Below are 25,759 nucleotides of genomic sequence, written 5' to 3'. Positions count from 1 at the left end.
GGTTTCCTAAATAACAATAGCAAGCAGTAACTATCATGATAGTAATAAGTCATAGTCATGTAAGTATCCCGTCTCTGCCTCTCATGGAAAGACTGCATCAAAGACTCTATGCGGATGGTATAGAAAGTCCTCACACATTTAAAATCTAGATGCCTGCCACTCTGAAAAATAACCCAAGGAAAGTTACAGAAAGTTTGGAATAGTAATGAAGAAAATATTGTTTTTAGAGCCAACACCCCACAGTATAGCCCATCTGAAATGAATATGGAGTGGTTTTTCCAAGGTATTGCTTGATCGCTTTCTCATCATTCTTACATATTTCTGTAAGAAGATGTGCTAAAAATAGCCCCTCTAAAGTATCCCTAAGCTTCTTGAAAAGATATGCATTTGTTTTGCAGATTAAGAAACACAGTGTCCAAGATGCCCTTAGGAAATAATAGTTGAGGCCGGGCACGGTGGCTCACACCTGTAATCCTAGCACTTTGGGAGGCAGAGGTGGGTGGATCACTTGAGGCCAGGAGTTCAAGACCAGCCTGGCCAACATGGTGAAACCACATCTCTACTAAAAATACAAAAATTAGCCAGACATGGTAGTGGGGGCCTGTAATCCCAGCTACTCAGGAGGCTGAGGCAGGAGAATCACTTGAACCTGGGAGGCAGAGGTTGCAGTGAGCCGAGATCACGCCACTGCATTCTAGCCTAGGTGACAGAGCAAGATTCTGTCTCAAAAAAAAAAAAAAAGAAAAAGAAAGAAAGAAAGAAAAGAAAAGAAAAAAGTAATATTAGTTGAAGTTATTTCATGCAGATACATCATAGCATAAGAGTTACCTTCTTTTCTCTGTGTTGGGTAGTTTTGCTAATATGTCTCATCTAAATGAATCCAAATCTCCCTTGAGTTTTTTAGTTCCTCAATTCAAGCATTTATGATTTTGTTTGCTTATTTTGTTTTGTTTGAGACAGAGTCTCACTCTGTCACCCAGGCTAGAGTGCAGTGGTGCAATCTCAGCTTACTGCAACTTTCAAGCGATTCTCCTCCCTCAGCCTCCAAGTAGCTGGGATTACAGGCATGCATCACCACACCCAGATAATTTTTGTATTTTTAGTAGAGACGGGGTTTCACGATGTTGGCCAGGCTGGTCTCAAACTCCCGACTTCAGTTGATCTGCCCACCTCAGCCTCCCAAAATGCTGGGATTACAGGTGTGAGCCACCATCCCCAGCCTAAAGCATTTATGAAATAGCTAGACAGTAATGAAGAGGCCATTTGGTTGGGGTGACAGGGTGACAGTGAGGACATTCAGTTTTCGAACCAGACATTTTCTTAAGTGGCTGAACATCAACGTTGAAGCAACTCTTCATTATTTCAAGGGTCAATGACTATGCTCATTTGAAGGTGACACTTCATTTTTCTCTAATAAGTTTACAGAAAGCAAATCAAGTTTTACGCTGTTTCTATAATGGACCCAACATCATGTCAGAGCATTTGAGGGCAAACATATATAATGGCTTGTTCCCAAACATCTTGAGAGCCGTTCAGACCACATGGCAGGCAAAAGGCACTGGTGGCCACATCCTCCAACTCTCTACCTGCACAGTAGGGCTCAGGGCAGTTCTGGGTAAAGAAACTTCCACCACACCTGGCTTGTGCCCCAGCTCCCCGCTGATGACCTGCGTGCCTCCCATCTGGGGCTGACATTTCTTTCACCAAGGTGGGTAGACAAGGGCCACGGAGCAATGCATGTCCATAGGAAAGCTTTCATCACAGGGGCTGATTTTGCAAGGGATGACGTGATAGTAGCAGGTGAGACTGCTGAGGGTTAAGGAGAGTAAGGGACTCAAACACCCCACCCATCCCATCCCTGCACCCCTCCAAGAAGCCTGGTCTCATATGCAGCATCCATTAAACTTATTTGACTAGAGACACCCCCCACCACCGCCTTTACCAAAGAAGAATTTGCAGTAAAATCACTTTGGCACAGTCATTTGGACCAATGGTGAGATAGGGTGGCCCTGTCCCACCCCCATACCCCTCCAAGAAGCCTGGACTGACAGAGGCCCGTGCACACACCCTGAAGAACTAGAGAAAGGACTTCAGAAGATAGGACAAAGTGAAGGATGAAACAGACATGCCCAGGGAGGGACCCCAGGCAGTCAAGACACAGGCTGGTAAACAACATGTCCACCCCTCAGTCCTGGCCAGGTGATCCCCATGGCCACTGCTGTTGAAATGATGATTAATTTGGAGCCAAAGTTGACGCAGCTGGGGTCTAGGTGGGCTAGGAGGTGAGCAAAATGAGGGCACCCTACTGTGTGCTCCAGAACCCTGCTTTTTTAAAGAAAAACATAGCTCAGAGAAAACAGAGGGAGACAACATAAAAGTTTATAATGGACACACACAGAAAAACCCTCTCCCTTCAGGGCTGATGATCCTGAAACCAGAGGCAGTTGGAAAGGCCTATAGCAGCTCTGGCATTTCACAAGTGCCTTTCACAGATTTTCAAAATTCTTTACAGCTCTGTCGTTTTCTGATACTCTCTCTGCTGGGGATGAAGCCGACAAAAACTCTAAGGTTTAATGACTGTCCTATTGGATTTCGAACTTGCATGGGGCCTGTAGCCTCTTTGGTCAATTTCTCTTATTTGGAATGGGGGTATTTACCTAATGCCTCTACCCCCATTCTATCTAGGAAGTAACTAATTTGCTTTTGATGTTGCAGATTCATAGGCAGAAGGGACTTGCCTTGTCTCAGATGAGACTTTGGACTCAGACTTTTGAGTTAATGCTGCAATGAGTTAAGTCCTTGAGGGACTGTTGGAAGGGCATGATTGTGTTTTGAAGTGTGAGGACATGAGATTTGAGAGGGGCCAGGGCACAATGATATGGTTTGGCTGTGTCCCCACTCAAATCTCATCTTGTAGTTCCCATAATCCCCACATGTTGTGGGGAGGGACCCAGTGGGAGGTAATTGAATCATGTCGGTGGTTTCCACCATGCTATTCTCATGATAGTGAGTAAGTTCTCACGAGATCTGATGGTTTTACAAGGGGCTTCACCCTCGGCTCGGCCTTCATTCTTCCCCTCCTGCTGCCATGTAAAGAGGATGTGTTTGCTTCACCTTCTGCCAGGATCGTAAGTTTCCTGAGGCCTCCCCAGTCCTGTGGAACTGTGAGTCAATTAAATCTCTTTCCTTTATAAATACCCATCTCGGGCAGTTCTTTATAGCAGCATGAGAACAAACTAATACAGCAACCCACTCTATCTCACCATTGCCAAGTCGAAGTTATTGTGCCAAAGTGATTTCATTGCAAATTGTTCTTTGGTAAAGGAGGTGCAGGGGGGTTTCTCTAGGCAAATAAGTTTAGCGGATGCTGCACATGAGACATTTTCTGGGAGAGTCACAATGCACATTGACACATTTCCAGCTATGAGAAGTCCTACAGTCACGCAGGTTTTCTTAAACATATTTGACATTTGTGTCCTCCACACAAGACATCCTGCAAATGCAGCATTCCAAGATGCCGTCGTTGGGAAACTCAGCCCTAAATCCTGCTCATACTCCCCACCCAGGATTGTACTTTTGGGGTTTTGTGAACCCAAATGCAGGACCTAGCACTGATTCCTCTAACACATCTTGTTAGATTCTGCCTTCCCACCACCACTCAGTCCGTCGAGGGCTTTCTAGAGCTTGATGCTTGGAACCCTATTTGTTTTGGACCCGTATCTCTCTAGCAAATCTTCCCACATGCACACACGTGGCTGCAGGAAAATGGTAGCCCACAGGTGAACACCAGTTCAGCCCTGCATGGGCTGCTCCCCCTGGGAGGCCAAGCTTGGGCAAGTTCCTTCCTATACAAACAGCCCTGCAGGGCAGGGCGCTTCCGGAGCATCAGGGAGGAATTTTATGTGGCTTCCAGGGAGATGCGTTCATTTAAAGTTGTTTTTCCCTTGAAAGGCCCCAAAGTGAAAAGTAGTTGGGGGAAAGTTGAATTATTACCTAATGCCAGTAGCAGCTGCTGGTAAGGAAGGAGGAAAGCAGGTTGGGGAGCTGGTGTCTGGGAGTTGGGGGCTCATTAACACTCACTTCTTAAATTAGCAAATCCTTATAGCACGAGTTTAAAAATAGCAGCCTAATGGTTTCTAAAATTAGCCATCATTGCTCTCCATAAATATTTAGACCTCCAATAAACCTCTGGTCCACTTGCCTAGCCTAATGGGCTTGGCTTTTATGCCACATTCTTTAGGGTCTGTATACTTAATTATTGACCTTGACAGTGAGAGCTGCAAGAAGCCCCATTATGCTTGGACCAGGGACACCCTGTGTGGCCGTCAGCCTTGAGGCAGCCTCAAAGCAGGGCAGGAAGAGATCCCAGAGGCTATTCGGAGATCTGGGAACCTGGAGGAGCCTCTGGTCCTGGTTTCCTTGGGACTGTCTTAGTTTCAGCCCTGAAGGTCCCTGTTCTGGGCAACCCCTCAGTCCCTAGCAAAGCAGCGTAGTTGGTTGCCCTAGCTGCCCAAACCACTGCAAAAGGGGCAAGGCCATTGTTCTGAGATCTCTGTGGGAAGGAGAATCTGTTGCTAACACCATCCCTCAGCCCTTACACTAACTTCAGTCCTATGTCATTGAAGCAGGTAGTGTTTAAAGGGGAAATGACACCAAGGAGAACACTAGCCAGGCCAGGCATAGAACTTTCATCCTCTGCTCCTCTCGTTTCCCCATGTGTAAAAAGGAGATGGTAACAGTCACTGCCACATTAGGTTGTTGGGAATAAACTAGGAAATGTGTCAGTGTTCAAACTGTACTCAGGCCCAGTCAGCTGGTGCCATCGGTGTGCTCAGGGTGTAGGGTGGGTCTGCTGGCACCCCCTCTGGCTGTGCCTATCAAGGTGGCCACCTTGGCCTTGTTGCCAGCACCTACCCCAGGGCAGTGACCATAGGACAGCCGGCTGCTGTCCTTCTCTGGCCAGCAGGGACTGTGATGGTGTCCCCAGCCCCTGAACAGAGTGAGTGCTTGCTGAGTGGAGGGAAGAAAGGCTTTGTGCAAAGCCAGCATCTTGCATAGTGCGTGTGGCAAATTCTGGGCTGTGAACAAATAGTCATCCAAAGCAGCAGCAGAAAAACAGCAGCAGAAAAATACTCGGTGTATCAGTCCATTCTCGCAATGCAACCTGAGTCAAAGAACTACCTGAAACTGGGTAATTTATAAAGAAAAGAGGCTTCATTGGCTCTGACAAGCTGTACAGGAAGTGTGGCTGGGGAGGCCTTAGGAAACTTACAATCATGGCAGAAGGCAAAGGAGAAGCAGGCATGACACGGCCGGAGAAGGAGGAAGAGAGAGAGGGGAGCAGGCAGGTGCTGCACACTTTTAAACAACCAGATCTCGTGAGAACTCACTCACTATCACAAGAATAGCAAGGGGGAGGTCCGCCCTCCCACCAGGCCCTTCCTCCAACACTGAGGACTGCCATTCGACATGAGATTTGGGTGGGGACACAAATCCAAACCCTATCACCTGGACACCCCTTCAGTCCACTCCGTGTCCTGTGAGGCACCACGTTGTTTTGTTATTATTTATCTTTGTTTGTTCATTCACCAGGATGGAACCAATTACCTCCTACAATGCCAAAGCATTTAAACCCAGTATATGTTTTTAAATTAGCAAGATGATGGTTTAGACTCCCAGTGGAAGCATCAGTTATTAATTATTTACTCACCAAGTGATTTACATCTAGTAGAGGATTTATTTATTTATTTTATTTTTCAAGACAGAGTCTCGCTCTGTTGTCCAGGCTGGAGTGCAGTGGCACGATCCAGGCTCACTGAAACCTCCGCCTCCCGGTTCAAGCGATTCTCCTGCCTCAGCCTCCCGAGTAGCTGGGATGACAGGTGCGCACCACCAACGACCAGCCAATTTTTGTATTTTTAGTAGAGGCAGGTTTTCACCACGTTGGCCAGGCTGGTCTCAAACTCCTGACCTTAAGCAATCCACCCGCCTTAGCCTCCCAAAGTGCTGGGATTACAGGCGTGAGACGCCGAGCCCCGCTGGGGATTTCTTGACAATGTCCCAGGGTCTCATGGGCAACACCCCGCAGCCCCACTCTTCCTGCCTGCAGCCTGCACTGCTTAACTGAGGCTCAGCTCTCTGCAGAAGAAGAAGCAGGTTTTGCCTACTGAGTTCTTTGCCGGTTTGGGACGCTGAAGTGACTTGTCATCAGCAGAGACGCTTCCCTTTTCTCCCTTCAGAACCAAAAAAGAAGCTGAGCCCCAGGTTGCCCATTGGATGGGTGCAGCCAGGGCCGGGACCTCCTAAGGCTCACTGCTAATGCACGGTCTTGCTGATTACCTTGCCTGCCCCAGGCAGGAGAGAAAAGCTAGTGGTCCACTCAAGACTTCCACTCCCTTCCCTTTCTGCCTTCATCCCTTCCTTTTTTTCCTTCCTTTCTCTGTGCTCCCCCTTCCTTGCTTTCTCCTTCCTCCCTCCCTCCTCCTCTTCTTCCCTCTCTCCTTCCTTCCTTCTATATTTCCTAGTGTTTTTTGTTTGTTTGTTTGTTTTGTTTTTTTGAGACGGAGTCTTACTCTGTCGCCCAGGATGAAGTACAGTGGCGCGATCTCGGCTCACTGCAACTTCAGCCTTCCTGGTTCAAGCAATTCTCCTGCCTCAGCCTCCTGAGCAGCTGGGATTACAGGCACCTGCCACCATGCCCGGCTGATTTTTGTATTTTTAGTAGAGACAGGGTTTCACCATGTTGGCCAGGCTGGTCTTGAACTCCTGACCTCAGGTGATCTGCCTGCCTCGGCCTCCCAAAGTGCTGGGATTACAGGCGTGAGCCACCGCGCCCGGCCCCCAGTGTCTTCTATATGCCTGGCCCTATATAGGTGCTGGGTCCTTGTCCCGAAAAAGTGTCCTGGATTTTGGTATGCTAAGAATTCTTTAAAAGACTTTGAAAGGGCTCGGCATTCCCATATCCCTGAAAGCCAGGTAGCAGCCTCTGTTTTATAATAAAGTTACCCTCGGACAGCCCTCACCAGTCACAAGGGGGCATAGCGAATGGGGAGCGTGGTGGGAGCAGAGGTCCGTGCTGGAGAGGAGGGATGCTGGCCCGTGCTCCTGCTGCAGCTCCTGAGGAGCTGTGACCTTGGAAATTCCTGCCCCGGCATCAGCTGACAATCTCTAGGTCACATCCAGCTCCGGAATTCTGAAGGCAGCATCTGACCTGCCGAGGGGACTAAACCTCTCCCTGCCTGAGCACGTGGGTGGGGAAGTTGCCCACTTCAGAAAACCCCTCATCCTGACAACCGCCCAGGGCTATATTCTAAGTCACAGCTGGCACACACCTTAGCACTGTCAGTCCAAGGCATGAATAACACATGTTGATTTAGCAACTGTTATTCCTGGTTACTGATGAACCAGGAAGGACAGGAGATGCCAATGCAGCAGCAGCGCTCAAGGGTGGACAGAAGCAGAACTTCCAGCAGGTGGCTGGAGCCCCTCCCTGAGGGCAGCGTCCACCTGTCATCCCTTCAGATCCTGCCTTCCCAGGAAAGCAGTTATTCTCCCACCCAGTGAAGTCTCAGAAACTATTTTTGAGAACATGCTAATTGCCACACCAACCGCCTATGAAAAACTTGGTTTCGGTGACAGAAATAAGTGCATGAGATAATCTTTAACCCGTTTCCTTTCTCTCCCTGCTCCCGCCTCCCTCGGCTTCATTAGGGCTCCGGCTGGCACCTGAGGAGCGGCGTGACCCCGAGGGCCCAGGGAGCTGCCCGGCTGGCCTAGGCAGGCAGCCACACCATGGCCAGCACGGCCGTGCAGCTCCTGGGCTTCCTGCTCAGCTTCCTGGGCATGGTGGGCACGTTGATCACCACCATCCTGCCGCACTGGCGGAGGACGGCGCACGTGGGCACCAACATCCTCACGGCCGTGTCCTACCTGAAAGGGCTCTGGATGGAGTGTGTGTGGCACAGCACGGGCATCTACCAGTGCCAGATCTACCGGTCCCTGCTGGCGCTGCCCCAAGACCTCCAGGCTGCCCGTGCCCTCATGGTCATCTCCTGCCTGCTCTCGGGCATAGCCTGCGCCTGTGCAGTCATTGGGATGAAGTGCACGCGCTGCGCCAAGGGCACACCCGCCAAGACCACCTTTGCCATCCTCGGCGGCACCCTCTTCATCCTGGCCGGCCTCCTGTGCATGGTGGCCGTCTCCTGGACCACCAACGATGTGGTGCAGAACTTCTACAACCCGCTGCTGCCCAGTGGCATGAAGTTCGAGATTGGCCAGGCCCTGTACCTGGGCTTCATCTCCTCGTCCCTCTCGCTTATTGGTGGCACCCTGCTTTGCCTGTCCTGCCAGGATGAGGCACCCTACAGGCCCTACCAGGCCCCACCCAGGGCCACCACGACCACTGCAAACACCGCACCTGCCTACCAGCCACCAGCTGCCTACAAAGACAATCGGGCCCCCTCAGTGACCTCAGCCACGCACAGCGGGTACAGGCTGAACGACTACGTGTGAGTCCCCACGGCCTGCTTCTCCCCTGGGCCGCTGTGGGCTGGGTCCCCGGCGGGACTGTCAATGGAGGCAGGGGTTCCAGCACAAAGTTTACTTCTGGGCAACTTTTGCATCCAAGGAAATAATGTGAATGCGAGGAAATGTCTTTAGAGCACAGGGATGGAGGGGGAAATAAGAGGAGGAGAAAGCTCTCTATACCAAAGACTAAAAAAAAAATCCTGTCTGTTTTTATATTTATTATATGTATTTATGTGGGTGATTTGATAACAAGTTTAATATAAAGTGACTTGGGAGTTTGGTCAGTGGGGTTGGTTTGTGATCCAGGAATAAACCTTGTGGATGTGGCTGTTTATGAAATGGACAGTATCTGTTTCTGCTTCCAGACTATTTTTCTGTCTCCTAAGGTGCTGGTAACCACAGTCAGAGCCCACTGGGGCTCAGGGTTGCAGGACCGTGCAGCCATGCTGACCACAGCACCGTGGAGTCCTGACTCCGATGCGGGGTGGGGATGTCGGAGGAGGACGGGGCTGATCTCCATCTGTGAGACGCTTGAAAACTAGGAGCTGCATCCCGGCTTGAACTCAGAGGCAGGGCAGAAGGGAAGGGGCTTCCTTGGAAAAAGATAGTTGCCAGAAGTCACAAAATAAGGACGATGTCGTTTTCTTCCTGTGAGCAATAGGTCCCCACTGGTAAGAAAAAAAGAGTCAGAAGGAAACAGGGCTGGGCGCGGTGGCTCATGCCTGTAATCCCAGCACTTTGGGAGGCTGAGGCGGGCGGATCACCTGAGGTCAGAGTTTGAGAGCAGCCTGATCAACATGGTGAAACCTCATCTCTTACAAAAACACAAAAATTAGCTGGGTGTGGTGGCAGGTGCCTGTAATCCCAGCTACTTGGGAGGCTGAGGCAGGAGAATCACTTGAACTCAGAAGGCAGAGGTTGCAGTGAGCCGAGATTGAACCACTGCACTCCAGCCTGGGTGACAGAGTGAGACTCTGTCTCAAAAAAAAAAAAAAAAAAAAAAGGAAAAACGGAGTGAAACATGGCCGGTGTCTTAGCTTTCTAGGCTTTGGCAAAAAGCCCAGTTAGGAGCGCCGCTTGCCCCCCAAAGGCCCCACTGGGACTTCACTGGCTTCTTTTCTGGGGTGGCCAGTACTGGCTGCCATGAGAACAGGTCCTAGCATCTGTGGCTGTTCCTGCAGCTGCGAAAAATGTCTCGGAAGCTGGGGGAGGCCTGATGGCTCTGAGAACACTGCTGATCCCTGCTGGCTGTGATCTAAGTCACATGGTGACACACACACCCCAGCAGCCCAGGGAGCCTGGGCTGCTCTCACATCCACATGGGCTCATGTCCTTGGCCCACCTTGGACAGCACCTGCTCATGCCTCTGTCCCGAACCTGAGGCTCTGAATGTGGAAGGAAACAGCTCACTCCATGGAAGGGCTTGGCCTGAGACCTACATACAGAGGGGTTGTCACGTGAAGTCCCTCTATTGTCAGCGGTCTGGGAGTCAGAGTTCCAGCAGTCACTGTGTGCAGGGAAGAGCTGCAGTGGGTCAGTGGCAGGCATGCAGCCAGCTGGCCAGGCTCGCTTGTGTGGCCTGCTGAGACCCTGGTGTCAGTGCCAGGGAGGCTCTAGTACAGTGGTCAAGAGGCTTGAGAACTGGTGTCGAAAGGGCAGGCCAAGCAGCCCACAGCCCAGAGCCCTGGAATCAGCAAGGCCTGAGGCCTGCTAATGCTCTCCTGACTTGGTGCCTCCTCCTGGCCTGAGTGGGTCAGGCACCTGCTTCTCCACTGGCCAAGGTTCACACGGGTAACATGTGCCCACCAGGCAGCCCTCTTCTGATTGCTTTAGGCTCTGCCATTTATACCTAATAGACTATGTTGTGATGAAATCTCTCAGGGGCCTCCTAACAATATTGAAGAGTGGAGGATTTAAGGAACAGCTGTACACATACTTACATATTTCTTTTTTGTTTGTTTGTTTGAGATGGAGTCTTGCCCTGTGTGCCCAGGCTGGAGTGCAGTGGCGTAGTCTCCACTCACTGCAACCTCTACCTCCCGGGTTCAAGTGATTCTCCTGACTCAGCCTCCCAAGTAGCTGGGACTACAGGTGCTTACCACCACACCCAGCTAATTTTTGCATTTTTAGTAGAGATGGGGTTTCACCATGTTGGCCAGGCTGGTCTTAAACTCCTGACCTCAAATGATCCTCCTGCCTCAGCCTCCCAAAGTGCTGGGATTACCAGCATGAGCCACTGCTTCTGGCTTCTTGTTTGTTTTGTATGAACCTCCAGACCCCAGGCAACAGCTGACTCTTCTGGAAAGAATGGGTGCCACACATCTTGGCCTTTAACTGACTACAGAGAAACTGAGGAGGCTGGGATCTGCCATGCTATTTAGGCCAGGCATTGAGATCTGAGAGGTCCTCATTTATTTAGGATGAAACAAGCAGTTGTCATCTATTCTTTAAGTTATAAAAAAGGAATAAATCTGAATCCATAAAGAGGAGAAAAACAATTTTCTACCAACAGAATGATACTCTTTGTTTGATGGGCACCATCCAGAAAGCGTTTTATGAAGTTATTCTAGTTAATACACCTGTTACAAATGAAAGAAAAAATAACTTTTCTTTTTGTTTTGAGATGGAGTCTTGCTCTGTCACCCAGGCTGGAGTGCAGTGGCGCAATCTCGACTCACTGCAACATCCACCTCCCAGGTTCAAGGGATCCTCCCAGTTCAGCCTCCTGAGTAGCTGAGATTATAGGCACCTGCCACCATGCCTCGCTAATTTTTGTATTTTTAGTAGAGACGGGATTTCACCATGTTGGCCAGGCTGTTCTTGAACACCTGGCCTCAACTGATCCGCCTACCTTGGCCTCCCAAAGTGCTGGGATTACAAGAGCGAGCCACTGCACCCTGCCATGAAAAAACAACTTTTTCAAACTCTTTCTCTGAATTCTGTCACTACTAAAATAACATATGGCTCTCTTTCCTCCTCAGGTGAAAGTAATAGTGATTACAATTTATTGATCACTTACTATGTATCAGGCATACTTTTCATCTACTAATTTGATCCAATGTGAGATAAATAGTATTTTTTTTTCTGTTTTGTTTTGCTTTTTTGAGATAGGGTCTTGTTCTGTCACCCAAGCTGGAGTTCAGTGACTCATTCACAGCTCACTGCAGTCCAGCCTCCTGGGCTCAACCAATCCTCCCATCTTAGCCTCCTGAGTAGCTGGGACTACAGGTGTCCACCACCACACAGCTGACTAATTTTTTTTTTTTTTTTGTAGAGACAGGGTCTCACTGTTTTGCCCAGGCTGATCTCCAACTTCTGGGCTGGCTCAAGCAATCCTCCTGCCTCAGCCTCCCAAAGTGCTGGGATTATAAGGGTGAGCCACCGCACTAGCTAAATATTATTCTTAACCCCATTTTACAAAGGAGAAAACTAAAGCACAAAGAGATTAAGTTACTTGCCCAGGGTCACAGAGCAAGTGAGTAAAAGACCCAGGATTTGAACCCAGACAGGTAGGCAAGGGGTGAATACATTAACTCAAGAAGACACATGACCTATAATCTAAGCACATTTATGTCCAGACTATATCCAAATAACTCAGGGAATTGCTTCATGGTCCTAGCTGGATTGGATGAAAGGTGATGTCAGACCCAGAGGGCCAAGATGGAATCCCATGGGAAACAGGAACTGGCACACAGGAAGGGATATGCGTGGCTCCGTCATCTGAAAGCTGACCAGCTCAGACAGGAAGTTGACCTTCGTAAGACCTTGGTTCCCACACTCAGGAAGCAGGTGTAAGAATGCAGCACCCAGTTCTCCCTTCTCTGGCTCTCGCCATTCCTCAGGTCCTTTGAGCCCCTCTTTGCCACATTACAACCTTGGCCATGAGAGATGCCTGTATCCACCCAAATCTTTGGGACTAGGATTTCTAAACCAAGGTTGTTTCAACAAAAGCATGATCTCCTTGTGGAGGTACAACGCACAACCCCACATTTCAGACTGAAAAGGGAACATGAGTCTGACTCATGTGTTCCAGAAAACCGTTGTTACAGGCATAAATTTACAGCATGACTCTTATGGATTAAGAATGCTGCATTTCTTTATTTCTCTTAATCAAATCAAATTTGGCTCCAATCCAGAGAGACCTAAAGTCATTATGGGGAAAAAATGTAAATTAAAGTCAACCATGTTTTCTGGTCCCCTCCCCTGCACTGAGAGGGTCTCAGGGGCCCAGCACTAAGGGAGGCCCTAGACTTAGAAGGGAAGGGGGCGTCGGTCTTCAGTCCTTGGGGTCGCCCTGGTTTCCCACTGATTGCCAGGCCTGATGCCTTCACAGCCTAGGAGCTCCCAGTGCTCGTCGTCCCTCCCTTTAAATAGGCACTGGAATCTTCCACCCTGTAGGACCCTGGAGAAAAAGTAACCTTTTTCCCAGGCAGTTTCTGGGAAGCTGTTTCCCGAGATGGAGCCGCCCCCTCCTATACTGAAAGCACCTGTTTCCCCTCGTGGACAACACGCCCTAATTGGTTTCATGGATTTAGCCTTTTGAAATCAAAGGCTTCTGAAATGTCCCAGAAATCCCACTTTCATGTCAACCACTGTGGTCCTAAATGGAAATAATTTGAAAACTACAGCACAATTTGAAATGTGTATAATAACAATCAAGTTCTTGATAGTAATAAACCAAAGATAGCACCAGAATTTGCACCCAAAAATCCTGGCCCCAAAGCCCCACACTTGGCCACAACGCCATCCTGCCTCCCTGCCTTGGTCCCCCTGTCCCCCACTGCCAGGCAGAAGAAGCATGGATGGTGACAATCCAGGCAGGTAGCCTCCATGTGGGTCCGGACTAGGTGGTGGCAGTGGAGAGGTGGGAAGAGATGGGGATGGGTCTGCAGGTAGAGCTGATAGGGTTTCCTGATGGCCAAGCATGCAGAGTGGAAAAAAAAAAGATGCTTTAAAGATGATGCCAAGGCTTGGGACTGGATCGACTGGAAGAAGAGCATTACCATTTTCTGAAATGAAGAAGATTCCAGAAAGAATGGGTGTTGATGAGGTAGATCAAGTTTGCTCTCATCTATTTGGTCTGAGCTGCCTTGAGTGGAGAAGTTGAGTGGGTACTTAGATATATAAGTTCAGGGACAGCCCTGAGCTGGAGAGATTGGCCCAGAGATGGAACTTAAACCATGCAACTAGAAACGATCACACTGGAAGTGAATATAGATGAGGAACCTGAGAGACCGGGCCGAGCCCTAGAGAGAGTGGCATACAGAAGGTAGCAGAGGTTAGCAGAGGCTGGGGGATTCAGCACAGGAGCCAGGTGAGAAATGCCCAGGGGGCAAGGGGAACCAAAAGAGGAGCGTCCTGGAAGCCAAGGGCAGAGCCCGTTTCAAGGAGGGAGCAATCAACAGCACGGATTTACCACCTTCAATCTTCACAGCCACACAAGAAGTCAGCACTATCCTCACCTTCATTCCACAGACGGGAAAACTGGGGCTGAGAAAAGCATTTGCTCACGTGATTTGAAGATGCCCGTAAAGCCCCTTCACCATGAGAAAACTTTCATGCAACTGGAACTTCAAATTTCCTGCTGCACGTAAGCGACGGTTTAGTAAAATAGTTCCAAAGAGCTACGTGGAGACCCAATAGGACTTCATGTCTGTGGGTCTCGGGGAGGAGAGGGCAGCAGAACAGGAGGTGGAGCTGAGCACCTTTCCTGAGGCCAGCAAGCACCTGGGCCCATCGTTCATTCTCAGAGTGAGCCTTCCCCTATTTGTCCTAGAATACAATGCTAAGTCGGCAATGGTTTTTCGTCTGGGCCCTGTAAGGGCCATCTCAGTGCCTTGAAAGGAATGAATTGCAATTCCCCCAAAGGCAGTTTTTGCATCTCTTACAAACAGAATGGGTGGCTCCTCACCTGGCATCAGATGCCCCTGTCAGGGCAGGTACCATGGCTGTCTTTGCATGCTGCGTAGACTGGAGACAGAGTCCCTGAGGGAGGCCCTGCTAAACCGAGGCAGGCAAAGCTCAAAGGCAAGCCAACAGCACATTTCTTCTGCCAGAAGCACCAATTTTAGACAAACAAAATTAGAACTGGCAATGCTCTGTGGCTTAAGGTCACTGTGAGAGGAAGGAAGAGAAAGCAGAGCAGCCCCAGAGACAGTGACAAATTAGTTTAAAAAGAATTAACTAAGACTTCCACGATTGAAAGAAAAGCCATCTTACATCTCCTAGGGTGAGGACCCCTTTCTTGCCTGAGACACAGGTGCGTGTGTGTGTGTGTGTGTGTGTATGAGAGAGAGACAGACAGTGAGACAAAGACAGAGAGACAAACAGAAATATTGAAGCTTAAGATCCTGCATATTTTAAGCCATTTTTTAAAAAATAAAAAACACAAAGCCAGTTACTGGGCAACTATCCAAAGGAAAACACAGAAACTTCATTCTAGTAAATTATTTTAAAATACTACCAACTGGCTTTCACAGGTGTGTGGCGGGGGGAAGGCATCAGTAAACAGCCCATTTCCTGCCTGGGAAAGGCCAGTGGGGGTCACCCCATAAATCAGGGAAGTCCCAGCCCCTGGGGGGGCTAATCACCTGCCTCTTCCTCGCCTCACCTCTTGCTCTGCCAGCTTCACCGCAGGAAAGCCCAGCACAATACGCACTTTAATTCCTTTCTCCTGAGGGCTTTCTATTTAAAAGCTCACCACCTTCCCCATGCCTGCTGGGTAAATGATTGACTGGCTCAAGCTCTCCCTCCTGCTGGGAGCCCACCAGCTCCTGCCGGGGAGCCTCCAAGGCCTCCAGCTCTGGGGAGGTCTCGGATTTTTTTGTCATCCCAGGCATTTTTCCAAAATAAAGCATTTGTGTAGGTTCCCAACCGGCATAAGACACAGCCAGAAGGTAAGACTGACCAGCCCGGAAAATATAGGAGAGTTTTGGTCTAGTGGCTTCAACAGGTATCCGGGGAAGCTGAGGCCCGCCTTAGGTAGGAGCTCATCATGATCTTGCTGACATGAGTTGGAGGCAGTGAAGGCCCAGAATGGGGAAGAGGTTGTGAGAATGGGAACATCCAGTGCTATACTTGGATGACCTTGAACCTGGATGGCAAGTGATTCCCAGCCCCCTCCTGATATGTGTGCACAGTGGTGACATCCCAGAAAACCCTCTGAGTGGAAGCGGTATCCTCTTTTTCCATCTATAGCCCCTCAGATACCTCTGTTATAAAATTTAGTATTCTGGCCGGGCACGGTGGCTCACGCCTGTAACCAGCACTTTGGGAGGCCGAGGCAGGCAGATCATTTGAGGTCAGGAGTTTGAGACCAGCCTGGCTAACATAGTGAAACCCCATCTCTACTAAAAATACAAAAATTAGCCAGGTGTCATGGCGCACACCTATAATCCCAGCTACTCGGGAGGCTGAGGCAGGAGAATCTCTTGAACCTGGGAGGTGGAGGTTGCAGTGTGCCGAGATGGCGTCACTGCACTCCAGCTTGGGCAACAAGAGCAAAACTCCATCTCAAAAAAAGAAAAAAAAACAGCATTCACCTTGGTAATAACTACAAATTGCTCCATAGTACCCAGGCAGAAGAACATTTCAAATCTGGTTCCCGTTAAAACTACAATGAGCCAGGCATGGTGGCCTGTAATCCCAGCATTTTGAGAGGCCGAGGTGAGAGGAGTGCTTGAACCTAGGAGTTCAAGACCAGCCTGAGCAATGTAACAAGACCTCAGTTTCCACAAATAAAGCAATTAGCCGGGCATGGTGATGTTCTCCTACGGTCCCAGCTACTCAGGAGGCTGAGGTGGGAGGATTTCTTGACCTCAGGAGTTCAAGACCAGTCTGGGCAACATGGCAAAACTCCATCTCTACAAAAAAAAAAATTGGCCGGGCATGGTGGGGGGCACCTGTAATCCCAGCTACCTGGGAGGCTGAGGCAGGAGAATCGCTTGAACCTGGGAGGGTGGAGGTTGCAGTGAGCCGAGATCACACCATTGCACTCCAGCCTGGGCAACAGAGCGAGACTCCGTCTCAAAGCAAAACAAAAAACAAAACAGAAAAACAAATAAACCATTTGGAAAGAAACTTATGAGGTGGGTAGTACAAGTGCTGGCACCTCCCCACGAAGCCCTCTACTTCTGGCATTTGAGAAGTCCTTGGGGGTAAACCCAGTTTCCTACTTTCTCTGGCTAAAGGGAAGCCCCGCTTTTGACAAACCTTGCTTATGTAAGCAACACTCCCTGCCAGCCTCTGTATTGCCTCACACACCAAAGAGTCACCAGACATTTGAGGAAATACTGCATCATGAAAGGGAGAGAAACGACGAACAAAGAGAAAACACCTGACACCAGAGGAAACAGATCATTCAGGGAAGAAAATCTCAATTTAGGCCAGGTGTGATGGTTCATGCCTGTAATCCCAATACTTTGGAAGGCCAAATTGGGAGTATCGCTTTAAGCCAGGAGTTCCAGACCAGCCTGGGCAACTCAGCAAGACCCTCATCTATACAAAAAATAAATTAGTCGGGAGTAGTGGCTTGCACCTGTAGTCCCATCTACTTGGGATCTGAGGAGGAAGGATCTCTTGAGCCCAGGAGGTTGAGGCTGCAGTGAGCCATGATTGCACTACTGCACTCCAGCCTGAGTGACAGAGTGAGACCTTGTCTAAAAAAAAAAAAAAAATCTCTATTCTCAGAAAAATTCAAGGTCACATTTTGTCTATAAGAATAGAATGCTATGTAATCCCAGCACTTGGGGAGGCCGAAGCGGGTAGATCACTTGAGGCCAGGAGTTTGAGAGCAGCCTGGCCAACACAGCAAAACCCCGTTGTTACTAAAAATACAAAAATTAGCCAGGCGTGGTGGTGGGTGCCTGTAATCCCAGCTGCTTGGGAGGCTGAGGCAGGAGAATCACTTGAACCCGGGAGGCAGAGGTTGCAATGAGCTGAGATCGTGCCACTGCACTCAAGCCTGGGCAACAAGAGCGAGACTCCATCTCAAAAAAAAAAAAAAAAATTGAAATTGATTTTCCAGAACTAAAAGGGGACCTGAATTTCCAAATTGAAAGGGCTTAAAAAGCATCAGATTGAATGAATGAACAAAGATCTACATTAAGAACTAAGATACATCCTGGCCAGGCGCAGTGGCTCATGCCTGTAATCCCACACTTTGGGAGGCCGAGGCGGCAGATCACGAGGTCAGGAGATCGAGACCATCCTGGCTAACATGGTGAAACCCCATCTCTACTAAAAATACAAAAAATTAGCCGGGCGTGGTGGCGGGCGCCTGTAGTCCCAGCTACTCAAGAGGCTGAGGCAGGAGAATGGCATGAATCCAGGAGGTGGAGCTTGCAGTGAGCCGAGATCGAGCCACTGCACTCCAGCCTGGGCGACAGAGCGAGACTCCATCTCAAAAAAAAAAAAAAAACCGAAGATACATCCTCATGAAATTTCTGAACATAAAAGAAAAAGGACCTGAAAAAACTCCAGAAGGAAGGATTAAATCCAGATCATATAGAAGGAGTGACTGCTCCTTCTCACCCAAAGCAGACTGGGATGTGGATCCCAGTGAGTCATTATCTCAGCACACTGTTCATTTCCCACACAGTTTTTCTCAGAATGTGTAAGTATTTTATTAATTAGAACACACGTTTTTCTGAATCTTCCATTAGACTCTAGGGTCTGAGTTCACAGACAGTCAACGTCATTCGCTGTTGTATGTGCGGGACCAGACATAGCCCCAGCTAAATTTCAGGTCTGTGGGGTTTTTTTTGTTTTTTTTTTTGAGACTGAGTCTCACTCTGTCGCCCAGGCTGGAGTGCAGTGGCACAATCTTGGCTCACTGCAACCTCCAACCTCCCAGGTTCAAGCAATTCTCATGCCTCTGCCTCCTGAGTAACTGGGACTACAGGCTTGCGCCACCACGCCCGGCTAATTTTTGTATTTTTAGTAGAGACGGGGTTTCACCATGTTGGCCAGGCTGGTCTCAAACTCCTAGCCTCAAGCAATCCACCCACCTCAGCCTCTCAAATGTTGGGATGACAGGCCTGAGCCACTGCCAACCCAGGTCTGTATTTGAATTGGAGGGGGATGCAGGGAAGGCAGGAGGCTGGAGTTGTTCCTTGGAAAGCTAGCAAACCAGCTTTGACTCCCACTAAGGTATAGAGCCTGATGCCTCAGCAAGCTCAACTGCCTGAGGGTGGAGGGGAAAGGGCACGAAAAGGGACAACCAGGGGCCGGCTCTGAGATAGACTTGAGTCTAGCACCACCTGGCAGCCTACACAACCCAAGAACATCCTTGGGAGAGGCCTCAGCCAAGTAGCTGCCTTTGGAGGTTGGGTTAAGTACAAAATTAATCTGGTTTCCTAGAGCATGAAGTCTGGAGGACGGAGAATGGAGCACAGGGGTGAGGGCAATGGGACGAGAAGGAGACTTTGGGAGCCCCAGGAGCAGTGGGCTCCTTAGCTGCCCTGTCCATCTATAATAGACTCCACCCTCTTGCAGCCTCAAGTTCACACTCTGATTAGCAGAGGACACTCTCATCAGACTCCTCTGCCTGACCCAAGAGCCACAGGTGGTAGCACTGACCTTCCTCCCCTCACAGGGCTGCTCCAGGTCACTGGTCTTACAGCAATGACTCTGATTCTGCTGGCAAGGGAGGGTCCAATGGCAGCTAAAGAATGACAGCTTCAGCCAAGCACAGTGGCTCACGCATATAATCCCAGCACTTTGGGAGGCCAAGGCGGGTGGATTGCCTGAGCTCAGGAGTTCGAGACTAGCCTGTGCAACACAGTGAAACTCCATCTCTACTAAAACACAAAAAATTATCCAGGTGTGGTGGCATGCGCCTGTAATCCCAGCTACTCGGGAGGCTGAGGCAGGAGAATCGCTTGAACCCGGCAGGCAGAGGTTGCAGTAAGCCCAGATTGAGCCATTGCACTCCAGCCTGGGCGACAAAGCAGGACTCCATCTCAAAAAAAAAGAAAAAAAAAAAAGAATGACAGCTTCACCCCATCTCTGTCTCCTCCTTCCCCCTTGGACCCCCACAACAGCAAAGCACTGTTCCTCTTATTTAGTATTTCAGTGCAAAACAAGAGCAGCATGCGAGAGGGGTCAAGGCCTTCACAACAGGCACCTTGGAGTCCATGAGTGGTTCTATGGGAGACCTTCAAGTAGGTGAAACTGAAGAATTCAGAAAATGTGAAAATGATGGACAGGAATCCTCAAAAAGCCACAGACAATAACGTTACCAACACATTTCAGAGAGTAGAGAGTCCCTCTAATTAAAATGCAATAATGACCCCACAATTCCACTCCTAGGAATATATCCAAAACAGGTGAAAGCAGGGACTCAACAAACACTTGTACACAAATGTTCTTAGCAGCATTACCCACAATAGCCAAAAGGAAGAAACAACTCAAATGTCCATCAACAGACCAATGGAGGAACACAATGTGGTCTAGTCATACAGAGATAGTACACTCGCCACGTGCATTCTGATACATGCCGCAGTGTGGCTGGACCTCCAAGAAAACATTACGTTAAATGAAAAAAAAAAAAAGATACAAAAGGCCACATATTATGTGACTGCATTTATATGAAGTTGCATAATGTCCGAGATTCATTCATGTTGTAGCACAGATCCGAACTACCTTTTTTGGTGGGCGCGGTGGCTCATGCCTGTAATCCCAGCACTTTGAGGGGCTGAGGCGGGTGGATCACCTGAGGTCAGCAGGTCGAGACCAGCCTGGCCAATATGGCGAAACCCCATCTCTACTAAAAATACAAAAAAAAAAAAAAAAAAAAAATTAGCCAGGCGTGGTGGCGGGTGCCTGTAATCCCAGCTACTCAGGAGGCTGAGGCAGGAAAATTGCCTGAACCTGGGAGGCAGAGGTTGCAGTGAGCCGAGATCGTGCCACTGCACTCCAGCCTGGGTGACAGAGCAAGACTCTGTCTCAAGAACAGAGTTTTTTTTTTTTTGAGACAAGGTCTCACACAGGCTGGAGTGCAGTGGCGAGATATGGCTCACCGCAGCCTAGACCTCCCAAGCTCAATTGATCCTCCCACCCCAGCCCCCCAGGTAGCTGGGACCACAGGCATGCACCATACACTTGGCTGATTTTTAATTTTTTTTTGTAGAGATGGGTTCTTTCTATGTTGCCCAGGCTAGTCTCAAACTCCCAGCCTTGAGTGACTCTCCTTCCTTGGCCTCCCAAAGTCCTGAGACTACCAGCCTGAGCAACAGCACCTGGCCCATTTTTTTAAATGGTTGAATAATTTTTTTAAATGGACATCCAATGTACAGATGTCCCCATGTGCCATGTGTGTGCCCCACTGTATCGGCCCAGTCCCATTGGTGGTTGCCAGGGGCCACAAGGAGAGGAACAGACAGTGAATTCCTAATGAAGTATGGCATTTTCTTTGGGGATGATTAAGACATTTTTCAAGAGTAAAATATTTTTCACTAGATAGACGTGGTGATTGTACAACATTGTGTATGTACTAAATGCTACTGAATTGTACACTTTTATGTATTTATTAGTTTTGAGACCGAGTCTCCCTCTGTTGCCCAGGCTGAGTGCAGTCACATGATGTTGGCTCATTGCAACCTCCACCTCCTGGGTTCAAGCGATCCTCCCACCTCAGCCTTCCAAGTAGCTGGGACTATAGGCGTGCACCACCACACCTGGCTAATTTTTTATATTTTTAGTAGAGACACGATTTCACCATGTTGGACGGCTGAACTGTACACTTTTAAATGGTTAATTTTATGGTATGTGAATTTCACCTCAATTTTTAAAACATGTAATAGGAGATGATTTCCCAAGCTATGACCAGGGAGGAAGACGGGAGCTCCCAGCCCAATGCTGCAGCCCGGCAGGAGGAGGCAGCAGCCATGTGACAGGGACATGGACAGCCCTGCGCTCTTCTCTGACCGCTCCCAGAGGGAGAGCGATCTCTAAGGTGTGGCACCCACGGAGGGGTAACCTAGGGGTAACCCACAGAGTAGCATCGAAGGAGGATTTTCCATTGTTTATGATGGAGTACAAGATGCAACTCCCTGCCGTCTCCATACTAAACCTTCAGTAAAATTTGTGAAACCACGAATGCCTTTGGGCAACTGGAAATGTTCGGAGGGAAACTGCAGAAATATTGAGTTCCATGACTGGGCTGGCACAGCATGGAACAGACACATGTATTCTCAGGAGCAAAAGGACAAAAGGACGATGGATAACTGAGTTCCATGTGAAAGAAAACTCCATTTCATCTGATAACATGAAGAGTTTCGGCCTCTTGTCATAAACATCAAAGGCCACTGGCTGGGTGTAAGTGAGAAAGGACACACCAGGGATACACACAGACATCGGATTGGGAGCACGGTGAGGGTTGTCACAGGAAGAGAAGGAAGTTCCGAAGGGCTCCCTGGAACCCTGAACTCCCTGCTGGCCTAGAAGAGCTAAAGGCATAAGTGGGCTCATTCGGACACTCTTCCTGCTGCAGACTAGCAAGACAGGAGGAAGAGGCTCTTGGCCAAACAGCCAAAGCCCCCACAGCCCTGGGCTTCCTTATCTGCTGTTCCCTCTACCTGGAATGCTCTTCCCCACAATCTCCAAATGGCTCCTTCCTTTCCTTCATTCAAGTTTCTCCTCAAATGTTGACTCCTCAGAGTGGCCCTCCCTTCTCAACTGGGGAGATCTGGAGACACACACATACTTCACAGCTGCAGACAAGCGGCGACTGTTGGATAAAAACAAGCGCTCACACACACAAGTCTCCAGGCCAGGCTGCAAGGCACAACTCCAGCTCAACTTCTCAGTGAAGTGACTGCCTCACACCAACGCAGAAAAACAAACTGAACTACAAAGATTACCCCCACATGCACAGAACAGCCAGTTTCCCACGGAGTCAACACATACAGAGAGCAGCCACAGGGCCGGAGTTTCCAGAAACCACAGCCTCCATCCTCCTCCCAAACGCTAAGGCAACCACTCAAACAACTAAAGATCTAAAGAGAGAAGAGACAGTGAGATGCCACCTTGCAGAGTAAATGCTGAGGGGATGATTCCAGCCGTGCTCAGGAGGACAGGAAAGGGAAATTTCTCCCATATTATTTTTGACAATTAAGATAAATATTTCTATCACCCACAAGCTTAGGCAACCTCTCCCTCTCTCCACCCCATCCCCAGGTAACTACCATATGGTTCCATTTACATAAAACTCTATACTTTGTCACTTCCTATGTTTATGTCTTTTCCTTACCTATTGCCATGTCTGTAACCTCCAGAACCATGGGGAACAGAAGTGTTGAAAGTGAGTGTACTTACTGCCAACCTCAGGGGAAAACAACGTGGTCTTTCATCATGTGATATGATGTTAGCTGTAGTCAGGTACATTTAGGGAAGACTGAATGAACGACATAGTTCATAGATTCCTGGCCATATAACATCTTTCTGTGGACTTGTCACATGAGTGACAAGTTGGCTGGGTATGGAAAACAGGGTCATACAACACCCCTCAAACATAGTCCTCAGTAGGCATTATTCCATCTTCTTCTTTCATTTAAAATTGCCAAGAAGGCAAGTCACAGTGGTTCATGCTTGTAATCCCAGCATTTTGGGAGGCTGAGGTAGGAGGCTCACTTGAGCCCAGGTCGAGGCTACAGTGAGCCAAGATGGTGCCACTGTACTCCAGCCTGGGTGACAGACTGAGACCCTGCCTCTAAAAGAAAAGAAAAGAAGAAATCTGAAGTTAGACTACTTTTCTTAGCATATAACTTTATTTTTGCCATATTTTTTTAAGCTTGTCTTTCAAAAATTTCACTCAGAGTTTATAGTTCTTTATTATAATGAAGGGCTTCTTTGATGTAAACATTTATGTCTTCCTTCATTTCAGGAAATTCCGTTTTTATTATGCTTTTAATTTTTTTCTATTCCATTTGTTCTATTGTATTTTTAGGTCTGTAAAATTAGCAGTACATTAGATATTTGGGTTGTCCATCCTCCATATAGAGCGTTGCTTTTCCTCAGATGGAAATGGCTGTTCTCTTTATTGCAGTGATGGTTTCATAGGTGCATGTGAACCTAAACTGATCCAGTTGTACATTTCAGATACATGCAATTTAGTATACTGCAAGTATACCTCAATAAGATTTAAAAAATCTACTTGAAGACACAATCTATTTTAAAGATAAGATTAAAATCATTAACTTAGGCTGGGTGAGGTGACTCATGACTGTAATCCCAGCACTTTGGGAGGCTGAGTCAGGAGGGTCACTTGAGCCCGAGAGTTCGAGACCAGCCTGGGTCTGAGGGCAAAGCCTCGTCTCTCTTTTAAAAATAAACAAATAAATAAATTAGAAATGAGGAAGTCATACAATTAAAAATCAGCACGGAGCATTGAATCTATTAACTATAAATTACATCCAAGTAATGCGGAAGCTCTAATTATAAGAATATTGTAATTCCTGGGAAAGAGAGGACTATTTCATTATTTTCAACAGACAATGATATAAAGTAGGACAAACACTCCAGTACAGGTAAATAAAATTAGGAAATGGAGAAATAGATGCTCCAAGAGTACATTTTCTCTCTTTTTTTTTTTTTTTTTTTTTTTTTTTGAGACAGCATCTTGCTCTGTCACCCAGGCTGGAGTGCAGTGGTGCAATCATAGATAACTGCATCCTTGAACCCCTGGGTTTAAACGATCCTCCTGCCCCGGCCTCCCAAAGTGCTGGGATTACAAGCATAAGCCACCACAACCGGCCCATTTTCTCATCTTTTATATGAGAAAATAAAGAGGGATGGTTATGTTACTGAATTTCATACATTGTGAAAAATAGGTTTAAGGATACTATTTAAAGTTGTGAAAGTAGCCAGCCATAAAAAGGAATGAGATCATGTCCCTTGCAGGGACATGGATGAAGCTGGAAGCCATCATCCTCAGCAAACAAACACAGGAACAGAAAACCAAACGCCTCATGTTCTCACTCATAAGTGGAACTCGAACAATGAGAACACATGGACACAGGGAGGGGAACATCACACACCGGGGCCTGTCGGGGGGTGGAGGGTGAGGGGAGGGAAATTAGGGGACGGGTTGATGGGTGTGGTAAACCACCACGGCACACAGATACGTATGTTACAAACCTGCACGCTCTGCACATGTACCTCGCTTTTATTTTTTTAGAATAAAGAAAAAAAAGTTGTGCAAGTAATCACTAGTAGAACCCCAAAGACTATCTGCCTTCCGAATTCAAAGAAGAGAAAAACATAACAAAAGATAGAAACCAAAGAAAGAGCAAGAAAGTATTAAAATTACATACACAGAGAGAGCTTTTAGATAGAGGTAATCAATTATAATATAGTCAAATAAGCTTAATAAAATCTAAAAATTCTCACATTACTTTTTTTTTTTTCTTTTTTTTTGAGACCGAGTCTCGCTCTGTCACCCAGGCTGGAGTGCAATGGTGCCATCTTAGCTCACTGCAACCTCTGCCTCCCAGGTTCAAGCACTTCTCCCTGCCTCAGTCTCCCGAGTAGCTGGGATAACAGGCGCTCACCACCATGGGGTTTCGCCATGTTGGCCAGACTGGTCTATGAACTCCTGACCTCAGGTGATCCGCCCACCTCGGCCTCCCAAAGTGCTGGGATTATAGGTGTGAGCCACCGCATCCAGCCTCGCATTACATTTAAAAAGATAACTCTAAATATATGCTGATATATTAAAACAAGGTGGTTCAGAAGAGCTGAAAGTCAAATTACAAGCAAAATAATATGATGGTACCTAAATAAATGATGGTACCTGAATAAAAAGAAAGCAAGGGAAAGTGTATAATAGTCACATCTGAGAAAGCTGGATTCAAGAAAAACTCAGTAAGTTATATGAAAAGGTCACTTGATTATGATGAACCTCATGATCCACAGTGAAAACGTATTTCTCAGGATCTGCAACAAAGGACAGTAACATATTAGTGTAGGATATTTTAACTCACTTCTCTCAGTCCCTATCATCAAGTAAGCAGGTAAAAAAGATGCAGAGGCTGACCAGGCACGGTAGCTCACACCTGTAATCCCAGCACTTTAGGAGGCCGAGGCAGGTGGATCACAAGTTCAGGAGATCGAGACCATCCTGGCTAACATGGTGAAACCCCATCTCTACCAAAAACACAAAAATTAGCCGGGCGTGGTTGTGGGCGCCTGTAGTCCCAGCTACTCGGGAGGCCAAGGCAGGAGAATGGCATGA

At 48.1% G+C, this 25,759-nt stretch overlaps 1 protein-coding gene and 1 long non-coding RNA gene across 4 annotated transcripts in view; one reads left to right on the top strand and one right to left on the bottom strand.

The window, feature by feature from the left end:
• Nucleotides 1–8,865, top strand: part of CLDN14 (claudin 14) — an 87,386-nt gene extending 78,521 nt beyond the window's left edge. Inside the window, exon 3 of one of the 2 annotated variants that reach the window (XM_054468405.2) lies at nt 7,711–8,865. In XM_054468405.2, the coding sequence (XP_054324380.2) occupies nt 7,792–8,511 (720 nt within the window). In that variant the 5' untranslated portion in view covers nt 7,711–7,791 and the 3' untranslated portion in view covers nt 8,512–8,865. The remainder of the gene's footprint in view (nt 1–7,710) is intronic. The other variant, XM_054468406.2, reaches the window with a different exon arrangement.
• Nucleotides 1–25,759, bottom strand: part of LOC129022314 (uncharacterized) — a 67,266-nt gene that overhangs the window by 28,289 nt on the left and 13,218 nt on the right. Inside the window, exons 2-3 of one of the 2 annotated variants that reach the window (XR_008496352.2) lie at nt 22,843–23,236; nt 8,725–9,194 (exon numbers count right to left, since the gene is read on the bottom strand). This is a non-coding gene — a long non-coding RNA (uncharacterized LOC129022314). Of the gene's footprint in view, nt 1–8,724; nt 9,195–22,842; nt 23,237–25,759 lie in introns of those variants that run through there. The other variant, XR_008496353.2, reaches the window with a different exon arrangement.

This window comes from Pongo pygmaeus, chromosome 22 (assembly GCF_028885625.2).
Source record: "Pongo pygmaeus isolate AG05252 chromosome 22, NHGRI_mPonPyg2-v2.0_pri, whole genome shotgun sequence".
NCBI classification, from domain to species: domain Eukaryota; kingdom Metazoa; phylum Chordata; class Mammalia; order Primates; family Hominidae; genus Pongo; species Pongo pygmaeus.
This window is presented reverse-complemented; position numbering and strand designations above follow the sequence as displayed.